We start from the raw sequence: 17,328 nt of genomic DNA, 5'->3' as shown, positions 1-17,328 counted from the left end.
TTTAGTTTCCTGACAGGACAGTACAGTTATACAACCTGCATTTGTCTAGTCAAATGCTTTTTGTGCAGTCATTAGCTGAATAACATTAAATGTTGGTCTCTAACAATCTATTCTCAGTATGGCTAAGTCACACAAAATGTATTCAATATGTATGGATATTCAGCTTTGCAATCTTTCTGTGGATGATTTGTAAACAGAAAAAGAATTCTCAAATGCATTTATTATTCAAAATTGTTAATGATATGATAATAGAGCTTACTGAAGTTAGGGTACCTATCATACCAGGAACAAAAAAAAAATTAAATACAATACAATTCCTTGCCTCAAAACGCTCAATTCCCGCTCCAAGATTAACTGAACAAATATTACAATTAAATATAAAATATATTCTGTAGTGTCTGCAGCTAATGTACATAACATCTTTAATTAACTATATAACTTTACAAAAATTTTGAATAGAATTACACTGTGGTATTTACAATCCACACAGGAGGTGCAGCTAGACTAGATTTTTGGTCAAGGTTGTATCACAGGATGATATATAGTTAATTACCTGATATGCTCAAATACAAGATTAGGGTTTTTTCCTCAGTCAGCATGGGAGAAAAAAACCCTTGTCAACAAGCCCCTTGTCTTATATCTGCATACAAAGAAACCTCATTAAATACATTGTCTATCACTAAACTGCTGCCAAAAAGTAGCATGTACTTGGTGAGTATGCCAACACTGAGCATGACTATAAAAGACATAGCCCATATTGGGCAAACATACTGATGGGAAACTTTTTTGTTTTATGAAAGTGTTAAAAACTTAAAAACCTGCTTCCATCAGCTTACATTACATTACAAAAAGCTACATCGACTAAGAGGAAAATAAAAAAAAACGTTAAAGCTTAAAACATATTTCTATCGGTTTCCAAAACTTCAACAAATAAGACTAACAAAAAACACAGGATGTTTATACATTATCCAATGATTCCTTCCTTCTCCAAATTCTCATTAATCCAGGGACTTGAACACTTTTGTTTCTTAATACTGTATTATTTCCTGTCACCTTCCAAGCTTGTCTGTTAATGCCTATCACCACTTATCTCATATATGTCCTGTTTTAGTCCCTGTCATACTTTTCCTAGCCAACCCCTGGGCTGCAACTATAGCTTTGCTGCCTCTCGGGTCTCATCGTCTTTTCATTCTAGATCTACTAGGTATCTCCATTCTTCTCTTTTCCATAAATCCATCACCTGCTCCTTACATAGTTTTCTTGTGTCCTGCCAGCATTACCACCCCAGTTTGCTCAAGCCCAAATGCACGGTATCCTCTACAGAGAGTTCCAGTTGTTGAAAGACTAGTAAGTTTCTTGTCTTCCACAATGCTGTGTGAAATCTCACTACAGCTTTCAGTACTCTTCCTTCACCCTTCCTCTGGGCCCTGGCCCATGCTCAGCATGGAACCACTTCTAGCATGAGTTGGCTCTTGTCACCCAGCTGCTGTAGGAGTTTCTCTTCCTTTCTGCAGACCATTCTGGCAAACTGACGCTCACATATCACATGCCATATCCTTTCTTCCCTGTGACACGTTTATTTAGGCTGTTCTGCACAGTAGTGGAGATTCCATTCCAATCCATTCCATTCCATTCACACTGTAATGGAGCACCCACACTGGTACAGTCTGATGTGCTATCAGCCAACCGAAGTCCCGGTGCTGCTTCTTTAAGCATTTGTCAAATATCCCATTCCAAATTATCTGTGCTTCTTCCCCTCCCCACTGGGGATACAGTCTCCTTTTCTCTGACTTAAGACTTAATTTTTTATTGTCCACTGTGCCAGGCTCATGCCTAACTCATTGCAGCACCAGCATGCAATCAGCTGGCACCACACGGCTGGAAGGAGCCCTGCTAGTTGGTCTGGCACCTGAAGGCTCCAGGCATAAAAGGAGCCAGGAGCTGAGCCACAGGGGTGGAGACAAGGGGGCACAAGCAGCGGAGCTGGATGCTTTCCCCACAGCCAGAAGGGAGCCAGCCTGTCCCTGCAGGGTGAGCATGCCCAGAGAGGAAGTGCCTGCCCATCTTGCTGCTGAAGTGTCCAGGGAGGACCTGGGCACTTAGCAAACTACTGACAGGAAGCCAGTGGCTCTCCCCAGGGCACAGCACCCTGGAAAGTCCAAGAATCCCTGGATCACCTGGCCCACACTAGGAATCAAACCAGGCAGCAGTCTGATTGTGGCAGCTGACAGGCCAAGGGGGCACAAACCCAACACAGCTCACCGGCATCTGTGACAACCCCTGCAGGAGCACGTAGGTCAGCTGGGGCTGGGAAAGGGCAGCCTGGGGGGCACTGCTGAGACCCGCTGGGGGGAGGAACCTCCCAACCTTGCACATTCTGACTGAACATCCATGGACCCAAAGCTTCCCGGTGGGGAGCTGGTAGAGTTGCAAGCATCACATAGGCATGGAAAAACACTCCTCAGGACATTACAATATGTGGCCTGGTAGTAGCTGGCCCAAGACACAGGCCCAACAAGGGGGCATCCACGATGCAAAACCACATGGGGAAAGGGTGTACCCCAAACCAGGAAGTCCCACACACTGAAAGGAGGTGCTAGATGTAGTAGGCATCATTGCCCTGCCCATAGTGTCATTCGAGCTCTTTTTGGTTGGATTATTGTTCTGTTGTGATTTTGTTAGTTTACTTGGCCTCAGCCATACCACTGAGGGCAGCCACATTACTAGGCCTCAGTGCAGCAGGGGATGGCACCACCATCATGTCAGAACACTATTGATGCCAATCCATAACAGCCAAGTGGAAAGGGGTTAGGTGTAGGGGAGGAGGAGCCCCACAGAAAAAATGCCAACAGCTGCCCGGGATCTTAGGGAGACCACTGAACAACACCTCCAAAGGTAACAACAACAACAAGTTGTGGCAGGCGAGTAGACCCTAGTGCAACATAACCAGAAAGGCAGAACATGCCACCAGCAGTGCAGTGATCGTGAGCCTGTCACATCAACCAACTCTGTTGTGGTTACTGTTTGCATGCCATACAGATTCACAAATTTTACAGTCTTCTCATTGGAGGCATTATCCAGGCCTAGGGTTGAGAGTGACCTTTTACATATATTATATTTATGCACTAATATCCCTGCATAGTACCAGACAACCCCAACTGATTTGATGATCCTTTTATCTCTTCTGTGCAGCATAGACTGACATATCTAGCATAAACAAGCAAAAATACATCTGAGATGCCCTATCCTCTGTTCAGTTTCTCCTCGTACAGTGTTATTTTCCTAAGCCTTTTCCCTTTCTTTTTCCAAAAAAATCAGTTCCTGTTGAATTCTACACTTGGTCCATGACAGAGGAATGCTATGCCTACATACAGTGTTATTATGAGTACCACCACCTTAATTACATTTACTTATCCTGTCATCAATAGTTTGCAGTTGTACCAGGTCCCCAGTTTTTGTTTCACCTTCCCTTTCACCTTCTCCCTGGCCACTTCGCCTGTCAGTCACACATCCACCTACATTCTCAATATCTTGATTTGGTCCATTTTAACCTGTAACCCCAGTTTTCCTGTTCCTTCCATCTTCTCACCCACCAGACACTTACCTTACTTTTTTGTATGTTTGTTTCTGCCCCAATGCCTTTTCATATTTATTTGTATGGCTTATCACTTGTTTTAGGGACATGCTGTCTCTTGCTAAGATATTAACCTCATCCATGGACAATATGCATTTTGCTTGCGTGCCCTTTCCTTTGTGGATTGACATGCCCTCGGTCACATGATTTGTCCTGATCCTCTGCGTCAACACTACAGAGATGAATTGGAGCAGGGGCAGGGGGCACCCCTATCTCATGCCTAATCTGACCTTGACTTCCTCCATTAGATGACCATTCACTCCTACCCTACACTCTACTTCTTTGTATAAAATCTTGATCCAGCTTAGACATTTTGGTGAAACCCCCATCCTGTTCAGCATGCCAAACAGGAATTCATGCTCATATACTTTTTCTAAATTGAGATTCACGAATGCCACATTCAGTCCTTGTTTTTAACAACACCAAATCACATCACTTTTTAGTAGCAGTATCATAGTTACTATTCTGCCAGGGACTGCAGAAGCTTGGGCATTGTGGACCACATTTCCCATGACTTTTTAAAATCTATTCATTAAACACCTTGTCTATTATCTTAGAATCTAGGTTCAATAAGGTGATTGGCCTCCAGTCCTCCAACTTTTCCTGCTCTCCTTTCTTGTACAATAGTGTTGTTATTCCTGGGCCCATACCTGCCTCCACCTGCTCCCTGTCCAGACACTCCTGAAACACTGCTAACAGGTCTGAGTTTACTATGTCCCAAAAAAGTCTAGTAAAATTTGGCTGGGAGCCCTTCATTCCCCAGGGCCTTTCCTGTCTTGAAGGTCTGGGGTGCCTCCTACAGTTTCCCTCTTTCAGTTGTCATGCCTTCTCCAGCTGATGCCTCTCACTTTCTTTCAAGCTTGCCTTTAATCCCACCAAACAGGAGTCAAGGGCTCCCTGATGCAACACTTTCCTGAAGTATAAATTTTAGTAAAACACCTTTGCTGCTTCTGTCTTTGCTAAAACACACTTCTCTCTTTGCTAGCTGCATTCTCCTCTTTTCCCACTCTGCCATAATGCTTTTTTCCCCTTGCCTTTGGGCAAAGTAAAAGGGATCTTTTCCTTCCTCCACACAGGCAGCCATCTCACAGAAGATGTTTTTCTGTCCTTTCTCTCTAAGCCACACCTTCAACAGGTTCTTCATGTCTCATTTCCTCCACTACCAGGAATCTCTTCTCTGCCAGTTGTAGGAGATGCTGCAGACTCCACTGCAATCTCATAAACCTCTTCCACTTTCCCCAGGCCCCTCTTTTCTCCACATTCTGAAAAAAGGCTCTCATTCTTCCCACCATCTCACTTGACTTGCATACATTCTTTTCATTACTTCCCATTCTACATAGTGGCTCCTATACCATCTGCACACTTATTTGTCATCCAATAGTCTTCTATTTAACTTCCACTGCCCTCTACCTTGTGTTCCTTGCTCTCCCATTTCCAAAACTATCCTCAGTAGTATTTGTCCAAGAAGAAGACTGGTATTCTCTCTGCAACTTAGACTTTCCAGTCTACATACCCCAAAATGAGCATCCACTCTAATAGACCTACTCTCAACTCCAGGCATTGCCTTTTGGGTATCCTGTAGTTTATGCTCTGCTAACATCCTTGTCAGTATCCATGAAGACTTATTTCATCCTGAGGTATCACTCCCCATCCTATCCCCTTCCTCCAATATACAATGAAAATCTCCAACCAGTATTAGGGGCAGTGCTCTCAGTAGGAAGATTGTCAGTTCCTCTAAGAAGGTGCAGTAGGCCTCTTGCTCTGCTGGTGTGTAAAAGTTCAGTATTCTAAACCTTTCCCCACCCTTCTCCCTAATCATCTGTATCACTCTTCCCCCAATTATCTCCTGTTAACTAACACAGTTGCAGCTGTGGGTCATGTTCCTCCTCTGTGGACCCCATCTCTCCATCCCCCTCTGGCCTGTTCTTTTCTCCTGCCTCAGTATGCTTCCTCTTCTCTCATCTGTGCCCCCTGAGGTCCATCCCTGCTCCCTATCCACTTTCCCCTGATGTACTCTCTCCAGCTTTTCTTCTTTTGATTGTATTTGAAAAAGATCTGGGGTAGGACTTTGGGCTGGGTTTGTTTGGTACAGATTACCCAAATTTCTGCACAAATTACACTTCCATTCCTGCTTATACTGTCACATCCCGTGACCCTTCTCTCTGCATGCCATGCAAATCTTGTATGGGCAGGCCACTAATAAATACCCCTCTTCCTTGTACCTCAAACATAATTTTGGTTGCCCATAGTAAATCACCAGTCCTTTGTGGGGCTAAGGCTACCTGGAGGTAGGTGCCATACCCCACCTGCCCCTCTGAGTCTTCCAGAAATAATATCTGGGCTCTCCAGGACCTGGTCCATACCTTGTCTGGGTTTTGGACCTTTTCCACATTCTCCACTCTCTCACAGTGCCTTGATAACCAAAATCTTATATTCTCCTCTTCAATAAAGTCCATATACATCTTAATTGTGACTATTCTTTTCTGGGTATCCTCAACAGCCCCAGAATCAAATTGTGCCAGGACAGGGTCTTCCTGATATTCCTTGTAGATCTCCCAGAATTTTCAGTATGCTGTGTCATCCCTAAACATTACTTTCCAGTCCAAGTTGCTCATCATATGAATTAGACAATTTATATCAAGCACCCAAACTTTCACTGTCCCCTCAGTTTCAGCCTGCTGAGATCTAGTAGATCACCTCTAGCTTTGAAACACCAAAACAAAAGCTCTGCCTTGTGAAAATGCTCACATAGAACTGCTTCCTTCTCCCAACTCTCATCCACAGTCCTCCACAAAGTACAGTCTGTCCTGTCTCTTTCCTTGCCGCCATTCCAAACATTGCTGCTGCCATCACTGCCACTGCTGCTTCAGCTACCACTGATCCCTCCTAAGCCTTCCAGCCAGACCAAGTCATAATCCTGATCTTGGCTTGTAGGATGAGAAGAAATCTACTGATGGGAACCTACCTCAAAGCTAGGTTAGTGCAGCCCATTTACACATTTCAACTTCCACTTCATCCCAACAGCTGAGCTGCACCTTTCTTTCCCATTTCTAATGATCCCTTATATGTCTGGCGAACATCACTAAACACAGGCCCAAACAGTTCAGCCAGAATCTCTCTGTCACCCCTCTAAGTCTGTCACATATGATTAGTCTGGCCCCACCCTCCATGACGTAGATGTGGACCAGGTTACCCTGCATCTCATCTGCATATAAATGTTTGGAGGATCCCAGGACTCATGACTATAATAATCTAGTTCCAGTCATGAGCAAGGGACATCCAGTTACATACTGAGCAGTGATGAGCTGTGAGATCACCATGCCTTGAAATGCTGTTGACTCTGCTAGGGCACAGCCCAGTGAACTATATGGTAAATCATGAGCCTTCTGGCCTTTGTACTAATATCATACATGGTTTGTACTATATATAAATAGGTACAAACATGCTGCTTAAAAGTGTGTGTATGCAGCACCTGGGATAAAACTTGCAGCAGCTTCAGAAAGGTAAAATGCATTAATACTGGATTAACTAAGTCTATGGGTACCTGTAGGAATTTTCCTATATGCAAATTACTACGGGTATGTTTATTTCAAGTTCAGTGTTTTCAAATTTGCTTCTTACTTACATGTATTCAAGGAGAGTAGGGTCTGACAGGAAAAGGGGAAGGGGCTCCAGGGAGAAGCTGGGGCAGGGCAGAGGGCAAAGGGGACACATGATCCCCCTAGATTTATTTCTCGAGCTGCAGAGGAGGACAAATTCAAGGCAAATGTCCAATGATTAGATTCTATAGATGGAAAATTATAACAAATTTATACATTTTCCATATATAGAATCTAATGATTGGAGGGATAAGTTATAGTCAGAAGGCGTGTCTACATGAGATGCTACTATGCGGTAGCTTGTTGCTACTGCGCAGTAGCGTTGTCAGCCACTAACCCTGTGGTGACCATTCTGCGCAATAGTAAAGAGCTACTTCACAGTAGCTTCACAGTAGCTCGTTACTATTGTGCAGAATCATCACCACAGGGTTAGTGGCTGGCATCATCAGATTATTCCCTGAAGTAATTACAGACATATAGCTTGTTGCTACTGCGCAGTAGCGTTAAAAAAACATGCGGCGATGGTACTGTGCAGTAATGTTGGTTACTGTGTGGTCATTTAGTATTTGCTCATGGAAGTACTAAATAAATGGACAGTAACAACTGAGCAGTCCACCACTTGTGTAGAAGTAGCCAGTCATCTTATATTTGACTAAATACAGTAACTTGAATGAACTAATATGTTTAGGCAGGCCATCTACAAACAGTTGCGCCAGGGCACAAACTTTTGTTCCTTTTATTTTGTTCCTTTACTTAGTCTTGGGCTAAATCAAGACCAAGAAAAACCATGTTAACCTGAAACAGTTGCTTGTGGATGATCTAACTTGCATATTTAAATTCAGGTTAGTTACCATGCCAGCTGGTACCCATTACACTGTTCAGTCTGTTTTGTCAAATATGACCATTTTTAGCCTATAAAATTCATCTCTACCTTGCCTTCTGCCTGGCTTCAGACTAGTATGGCTAACTACCTCTCACCACTCATTTTTAATCCTGTCATGAATTGCCTTAAGTCCTGCTTATAATAGGATAATTATAATTTATAATTGCAACTGTGGGTCTTATGACTCCAATATTTTTGCTCCACTGTCTATTAACAACTAAAGACATGCCAAAACAGCTATTTTGCAGGGGCGAGGGGTGGGGGTTCAGTCTGAGAACTTTGCATTAATGGGGTAGCTACTTCATTCTTTATTTGAATAGAAGCTGTGTAGTGGCTGCCTCAGTCTTTGAGGTGAGCGAGCTATTGTTCACTAACATGGTGTTTTAGGGGAAGAACCTTCAGGAGCTAAGTCATTTGAATGCTAGGGTCACACAAATGACTTCAAGCTCTCCTTGGTCTGTCCCAAATGTATTCTGGGAAGAGTCCAATGAACTAAGTTTTATGCCTTACTGGACTGAAACAGATACAAAAGTACCACTTTAAAACGTGAAAACTACATGCACTTTGTGCATTATATGAAGTTCTTCACACAAATCAAAGTTTTAACTATTTTAACCAAATCCATGTAAGCCAGTTTAGTGTATTCTGAAATGAACTTTTATGAAAAAGAAATATTTCCACTGGCAGAGTTATCGGACATTTTACTTGCAATGTTTATGAATGTTTATGTGTCTATAATTACTTCAGGGAATAATCTGATGATTGGATTGCCTGAGGGCTAAACATACTGTCTACATTATGTAGAGGGAAAATGCCACTCTTTTCTCTACTTTGTTGTTTGTTTTAACAGTAATTTTAGAGTTATCCAGTTGCTGTATGGCCAACAATGATGATTTCCAGATATACTAGCTGGTAGAAAGCAGATCTACTAATACCATTGAATTTGGAAACTCTTTCTTCTAGCTCTTTTTGTTTTCTTTTAACAATTACATTTCTTCATTTTTTACACAAAGAACTGTCTATGTTTTAGTTATGCAACTCTGATTTCAGATTAAAGAAAAAACAATAAATTAAGGGAAAGGGAAACATATAAAACCTGTATCTGAAAGATAGTAAGCACCACGGCTAGGAACAGACATTACACATAAACCAATCTGAGTGATCAGAAACTGGTTTAAACCTGTAACAAAACATAAGTTCAGTGCACATAAACCAGTTTCAAAATGGCTGAAACTGGTTTAAGGTAAACCTGGTTGAATGTAAAATCAGACTTAACTGATTTGGGTCAAACTAGTTTGTGCAATGTCTGTCCCAGACCCCTTCTTGGTGTAAGTTAAACCAAAACCCCCCCAGCATGCCAGATGCTTTGCAGCCCTGGGCTGTGCTATGCTGAGCTGTGCCGGGCTGGGCTCTCTGCTCCAGAGAACAGGGATGGCCCCACCCCTCTGCTCCATAGCTGGAGCTCTGGCAGAGACTGCAGGTACAGTAAGGTCTACCTGGCTTCCCCCTGCCCCCCTCACTGCTCAAAGCTTAAGCAGGGATCCTCCCCTCCCTCCATCCTAGCTCCCACAGCACAGACCCCAGCCCCACAGACCCTAAGCATGTGGTATGCTAGCTAATACTGAGAGGTGTCTCTATGTGAGTGTCTCCAATTTAATTGGTACAGGCAGACAGAACAGTGTGCATTTAGGGCTTTTTGGAGCTAATCTACAGGGCAGCTGGTAATGTCCCACCATTCCTTCCTTGGAAAAAGCTGTTTAAGAAGAGCTTAAACTAATGACAGAGGCTTTGTTTTGTTGATGGGCTGATAAAAGCTGTGTTATCAGCTCCCTGCACCACTCCCTCACTTGTCAGATTTGCAGACAGTATGAAGATTGAAAAGCTCAGTATCTTCAACAGGTGCATGCACTGCACAACCCCCCCTTTGCCTCAGAGTGCTAGCCAGGGGCTGGGGGCTTGCAACACTCTCGCCCCTTGAGCAGAGAGCAGGCAAAAGCCTGGGATGGTGCAGGCAGGGTGGGAGTTTACACCCCTCCCTAATCAGAGCGTCCTGCCAGGTCCTGGCCATGCCCCCTCTCAGCTCAGCACCATGAAAGGGAAGGGAGGGCTGCTGTAGCACCACCCCCACTCCGGCTTCTAGCTTGAACCACTGCAGGTATGTGCCTGCATTTCTTCAGTCCAGAAGGAATTTCTGTATGGTTGCCAACTGATTCAATCTAGGCAGGTTAGACTAATCTGAAAAGATTGAATTAATTCAGGCTCAGGCTTTTTGAATATCTGTCCCTAGCCCAGATGACTCACCCTTGTGAAAAGTCTCCTTTGAAGTAAAAAAAATAAAAATCACTAAAATATGCACACTGCTTTAAGTATACCGTCACTGATGGATGGACACTAACTCTTAAGTGTGTATGCACACAGCATGGAGACCAATCCCTGATGCTCCTGGGGCTCCCTCTACCATTAACACTGAATTCTCTGCACTGTACAAAGGCCCATGGGCCTAGCCAAGAAGTAGCATTACATTCTCTATCATGCTGAATGCCACTGGTCTACTGTGTTATGTTTTCTTTGCTAATTTCTCAACGTTGCTAGTCCAAAAGTAGCAGTGCTTTCTTTCTTACACCTACATTCTTAAAGCTACACTTTAAAATAAGTATGACATTCCCAATATGTTCAGTGAGTTTGAAACAGAGGCATAACAGCCAGGTTCTGCAACCTGGGTGACAAGGGCAGGGCTGGCTGTGGCAACTGGGCTGGCTGCAACAGCAGTCCTCGTAGCCCCTCTAAGTGAGCACCCAGTGTAAGGCCTGGGTTGTAAGTTGTTCATCCTAATGGTTAGGGCACCAGAGATACCAGGAACTAGAGTCCAAATACAAGGTACCTGAACCGAGGGAGAATTCCAGGAGTAGAGTCAAGTTATAAGCCAAGTCAGGATTCTAGATTCAGAGACTAAGTTACCAAATCTGAGGGGGGAAACTGAGGGGCAGAATCCAAGCCACAGGCCAAATCAGGGATCTGGAGTCAGAGACCAAGTTCCCAAAGTCAAGGAGAATCTTTAAACAGCCACAGTCAATAAGCAGAGCTGGACAGGGTCAGAAAACCAAGAGCATAGGCTGCAGGGAGACTTACCACAGCAGACCTTCAGGTACAACACTTAGATGGCCATAGGTGAACTTGAATGGGGAAGTGGACTCTCCTGCCGCAGGTGGACATAAATGGGGAGGTTGCTATCCACAGGAACTGATCAGGAGGCCTGAACAGTGGCTAGTGTCAGCCTGGTGGGGGCTGCCAGTTAGAGTCTCTGGCAGGGCTAGCTAACTGGGCAATTAGTTCTGGGTGCACTACCTATTAGGGACCCTGACACTCAGGGCTGGTACTCAGGTCACTCATTACTTTACTGTTTTGGGACATCTTAAGCATTAACTAATACACTTCATGTGGAGCTACATTTGCATATAGTTTAGGGACATTATGTTACCTGTACGACTGTGATGCTTGTAAAACATGAACATAATGTTTTTTACAAGGGGCATACCTCACAGAACTGTGAGACGAGCCACCAGTTCCTCTAACTTTGCTGAAAGGGGGCTAAATGGTGACCTTATGAAACTGTGCAAATAATAAAGAGGTTTAATTTAATTAACTGCTCACGCCACAACAAGAGGAAAGAGACTATATAGGCAATGTTTTGGGTTTTTTTAAGGAAAAAAAAGAAAGAAAGAAAGAAGAAAGATGATTCTAGCTACATGTAGATAATTGTGGTAAAAATGCTCAATACTAAATTTCATTATAGTAAAACCAGTCTAAAGTGACCAATTGACTGGCAAAAATCAGTTGCTTAGTAGATGCTGGTGTTTAACTGAAAGGTCAATTAAAAGTGTATTAAAAGCTTTGGGAACACTTTAAAGTAGTTTCAAATAGACAATTCCTTATAAGAGATTACCTTTAATGCAGGTTTCACTATACTTATACAAAACTGCCCTTTCATAAAGCTCAAGTTGTACTCTATAGTATATCAATGACACTACCTCTCCAAGGACTGGATATATTTGGTATTAGTAAGTTAAAATTTAGTTCCCAAGTCTGCAAAAAGATCACCTTCTTTCAGGATTCAAAGCAGACATTAAGACATATACCAAAGCTGTTTTCAGGAGAGAGATCTGAGAAATTATGTTTTGCTAATTAAATTTCTTTCTAAATGGAATACATTTTATTAAATGTAAAAAGCCTTGCTTGTTCATGAAGCTGAGCTGAGGTCATATGTAAAACTGAAGGCTTTATTGTTCAGTTGGGGAAAATGGACTTCATTTCTTAATAAGCTTAGGAAAGTTAAACATAGTTTGTTTAGAGAGTCAGAAGACTGGGTTATAAATATAAACTAGTTGTTTTAAATTATTTTTAAAGCTTCAATTTCTTACTAAAAGGTTAAATCATAAAAGGAAAAAGCAATACAGTTTTTCACTAACATTACAAACTTGTTTGAAAAAACCTAATTTATGCAAGTGGGTGGTAGTGGGACACCATACCATGTTTCAAATGAAATTTGGAACTGGGTTAATGTTCTTCCATGGCATCTTTGGCAAAGAAAGGGAGGTAGCACTGGTGCCACAGCTAAATTCTAGTATCAATCTGATTTTAGTTTAACTCAATTATAATCGAATCTGATCTCCTGTTTAGTAGTAATGTAGTGACTAAGAACTCCAGTCATAAATTAAGATGCTAGCATGCTAAAACAATACAGAGGGAAAAATTTCTTGGCCTAAAGATTCTATAAGCTAAGTATAGAAAGGAGGAAATGGATGGAATACAGATTGACTGACAGGTTTCAGATTAAGACTTCAAAATGCATGCTTTCTTGAGCATGTAGGTTGTTCCATTGAAATCAATAAAAAAAAAATGTATGCTATCTGTATCCACAGGTACCTGAAGTGTTACTACTGGGCAATTCGCAGTTTAATTACCATTGGTGGCCTTCCAGAACCACAAAACCTGTTTGAGATAATCTTTCAACTGCTGAATTATTTCTTGGGTGTCTTTGTGTTCTCCAGCTTAATTGGTCAGGTAAACAAAGAAATTAATTGCTAGATTTTCATTAGTATAAATCATTCCTATTGAATGATGATGTGTAGAGGGTTAGACTCAGTGGCCTTGAGTTCCCTTCCAATTCTATTACTTTAAGTCTCATTCATATACATCTTGAATATTAGATCTAGAAAACTCTGGATTACAGAGAGACTGAAAAGTCCATTCAGAATTGCTGCCTTCTTTTCAGTCTTATTTTTTCCTAACATTATATTTATGTACACCAGTTACATCATCTGCCTCCCTTAATAATTCACAGTAAAATCCCAATCTTCCAGGTCCTGGTTCCAGTCCCACAGTTGGATTCAGGCTGATTAAACTCAATATAGAGGTCAGCTTCTACGGATCAGATTGCAAGATGAGAACACATGAATTGTTTAAACCATTTTATATGAAATGCCTTTGTGAACCACCTAGCCTGGGAGAGCATTATTTGTTAGTTCACCCACATGGTTAAACTACAATTTTAACATCTGGTTTTGCATTTAATTATAGATATTATCTGCATTAATGTTTTTATTTACATGTAACACACTGGACATTATTTGGCAGGATGATAAAGCAGCTTTGAAGACAATCTAGCTAGCCAATGTAACCTCTGAGTTTACAATCTGCAAGCCTAATCTTTTTTCTGATCTAATCTAAGTCCCTTATTAAATCCCAAGTGAACAGCAGACTTCATGCAAAATGGACTTCCACACCAGTGCAGTGTCAATCATAGGATCAAAGCCTCAATAGAGATTCATGAATATGTTAACAACAGTCCATAGATAATGTCTATGTTGTAAAAAGGGTTTAAATTACTGGGCAAGCTCTGCTTTCTTTTATTTCTGTAAATCCACATCAGTGTCTACTGAGCTCAGTAGAGTTACTTTCAATTTGCAGTGAATGAGAACAGAATTTGGCACACGATCACAACACCCATTGGTCATCAACATTTCAGGATATTCTACTAATGATGTAGCTGTAGTTGTAGAACAAGAGAATGTGCTAATATTACACATATATATATATATATTTATTTATTTATTTTTTTTAATGGCTTTTTATTGAACTTTGCATTCCTGTGCTCAGACTTTTAAGATCAGCTTCCAGTTCAGACTGGATCTTTATGAGCAATTCAAACACAATTACCAGAAGAAACATTAAAAGACTCTTAACTTTAGAAGTATCAGCTGACAGTGCTACTAGAACTTAATGCATTTCACCTTCACTGCTGATTTGCTGTTGTTCAAAGAAGGGCTTTATTAGTAAATTTTAAAGGAGTATCTTTATTTAAAAATATTTGCTTCTATCCAAAATATCTTACTTAGAAATAACAAATAAGGTAACTATTTTTCATGCTAACTTGGCAACATGAGAGAAAAGTGTGTTGAAGATTGTAACTATTATTGTACCTATATAAAAAATTAGCAGCAGGATTCCAAGGCAGTTATGATACAGGAAACAACCAGCAAACACTTACTTTCTCTTTTTAAAAAAACAGATAAAATGAACTATTTAATATAGCTTGATTTCTAATTAATCATTTGTAAACAAACATTTTACTTATTTTTCATGGTAACAGCAAGGGATTACAACTGAGATTATTTCCACTCAAATGTGCTGTGTAGTAACAACTGATATTTGCAGATGCGGGATGTAATTGGTGCAGCCACAGCAGGGCACAACTACTATCGTTCGTGCATGGACAACACGGTCTCCTACATGAACACCTATACCATTCCAAAAATGGTTCAGAATCGTGTGCGAAACTGGTATGAATATACGTGGGACTCTCAGGGAATGCTGGGTAAGATGACTCTTAAACCTCTCACCTCCAATCACACAGTGATGACTCACAATTGAAATTTTCTATATAGATCTAAGGTACATATAGTTTTATTTGTTTTCTTCTGAACAGTGTGGGGGAGGAAAGGAAAGGGGAAGACAGGATATTTAATTCACTTCAAAACCCAATTCAATGTGCTGCTTGACATATGTGTGTTTAATACATCTGGCTAGTATTCTGGAAATGATGTATAATTTAAGGCAATTTTTTTGTGGAAAAGTGCATTCCCTCTTACAAAATATGTATTAGAGAGTTAATCTATTATATTCTCTCACTATGTTATATATATAATAAAGGTCTGTCAAATTTTAAGTCCCCAGGGACCGTGCCAGTGGGGGCTGCACCAGGTCAGCCATGGGCCACTGGACTGTGCACTGTACACTGATTAGATGCTCCTCCCCACACTGCTCCATGCTGGTATCCCCCCCCACTCCTGCACTTGGCATACCCCCACTACAGCCCTGTGAGGGGCACAGTATTTCCCCCACTCTTGCACATGGCCTGGATCCTCCTCAGCTCCCCATGCTATGGCACACTGCCCCACTGCCTGAGGTTGAGGCAAGAAGTGGCAGCTGGAAGATGTGGGGGAAGACTGGAGGCTCCAGCTGCTATTGCAGTGGGACCAACTCAGGGAGTGGTGGGCAGGTGAGAACCTGGAGACCACAATTTAATCCTTTGCATGCTGCATGTGGTCTGTGAACCACCAACTGGACAGCCCTGATATAAGGGTACACAATCTACCTAGCTGTAGATTGTACCTACCTCCTTCTCCATTTTTATTTGTACTTACCCTTTGTAATTAGGTATTTGGGACTTTTTCTCTTGCAGATGAATCAGAATTACTGGAGCAGATGCCAGCCAAAATGCAGCTAGCCATTGCTATTGATGTGAACTTTGCCATTGTCAATAAAGTGGACTTATTCAAAGCAAGTACTTTTAAAGGAGAATGACGCAAAATGCTGTACTTGTGAGATACCAAATCTAGTGTTACATTTGTTACAAGAGACATGTTATTAATTAAACATAAAAAGGCAAAATAAGGCCAAAAATCTGCAAAGTCTATGGAAGCTCAAGTGCACTGGGCCAAGTGCTTGTCTCTGCATCCAAAGTGGAAGCCAAAAAAAAAAAAAAAAAGAACAAGTTAAATGAAATACTGTGTAATTATATCAGTATGGTTAGGCTGACATCAGAGACCAGGTTTAGAGGTGACAAAGGAGGGTGTAGTTTGCGTGTCATTTCTGAGGAAACTAACCTTTGGGGTGCAGAAGAGTGTGTTTAAGTCAGACCCTCCCTCCTCCCCTCCCCTCTAGAAACTACTAAAAAAAAAAACTTTGGTAAGATCTACATCATCTTTTGCCCATTTTTGCCAGCCAGTGTTGTTATCTTTTCTGAATGTCAACAGGAACCTGATATTCTAGACACTGGCCACTTTATGTGAATGGACTTCCTAATGACTTAGTAAACTGCAAGCAAATTAGGGATGATAGCTGAAGACTGAATCTTTGCCAGAGAATTAGTAAGAAATGTCATGTTTTGCCAGGGCAAAAATGCAAAATCATTATATCTTGGTTTAGAAAGAAAAAGTAATGACACACGATAGTTTTAATACTAAATCCTTTGCCAAGGGTAATAATGAGCAGTTAAAATAAGACAAGATCTGTCACTAGTATAAATATGTTGCTCAACCATCCCCGTACCCACTGAAGAGATGGAGCTTGCAGATTTACACCAAGAAGAGACATGACCCATCCTTTTTACTGCCAGTAGAGTATTATTATTAAGTAATAGTTAACACATAGATTTAGTCCTTGTCTACAGCTTTGAGAGGTGGGGGGAGTTTCTGCTAGCACAGCAGCTACCAGACGGAAACCACCACACAGCCTGCACACCTGCCTGGCCTCTGGCAGCTCCACTTCACTGGCTGTGCTGGAACAGTGTGCAGTGTATCCTGGAAAGACACGGTAGCAGAAGCCTTATGGAGCAGTCAAAGTAGATCTAGCTATGCCAGTGGAAGGGAGGGTCTTCTCTGCCCTGAATTTACAGACTAGGAACCAATTTTTTTAGGAGACATTGGACAAGTCACTTATCCCTCCTGAGTCTGAGATTTCTCTCAGTGAAATGGGCATACCAGTAATTTGTTCCTAACTCTTAGGAGCATTTCAGGGATACATTAACTCATGACCAGCATGTAGTAAGGTAATGTAGGCAGGAAGGCCTATAAATGCATTAATACCATCCCTCTGTAGCAGGCTTGCCAAAATGACATCAAGCCACAAAAAAAAAAAAAAAAAAAAAAAAG

At 41.6% G+C, this 17,328-nt stretch overlaps 1 protein-coding gene across 1 annotated transcript in view; it reads left to right on the top strand.

The window, feature by feature from the left end:
- CNGB3 (cyclic nucleotide gated channel beta 3) overlaps nucleotides 1–17,328 on the top strand; it is a 67,308-nt gene that overhangs the window by 32,874 nt on the left and 17,106 nt on the right. The window contains exons 8-10 of the mRNA XM_019527887.1: nucleotides 13,036–13,177; nucleotides 14,831–14,990; nucleotides 15,858–15,955. Coding sequence (XP_019383432.1) covers nucleotides 13,036–13,177; nucleotides 14,831–14,990; nucleotides 15,858–15,955 — 400 coding nt within the window. The remainder of the gene's footprint in view (nucleotides 1–13,035; nucleotides 13,178–14,830; nucleotides 14,991–15,857; nucleotides 15,956–17,328) is intronic.

The sequence above is a fragment of the Gavialis gangeticus genome, unplaced genomic scaffold, assembly GCF_001723915.1.
Source record: "Gavialis gangeticus isolate Ggan-Ray unplaced genomic scaffold, GavGan_comp1, whole genome shotgun sequence".
Taxonomy (NCBI): Eukaryota; Metazoa; Chordata; order Crocodylia; family Gavialidae; genus Gavialis; species Gavialis gangeticus.
This window is presented reverse-complemented; position numbering and strand designations above follow the sequence as displayed.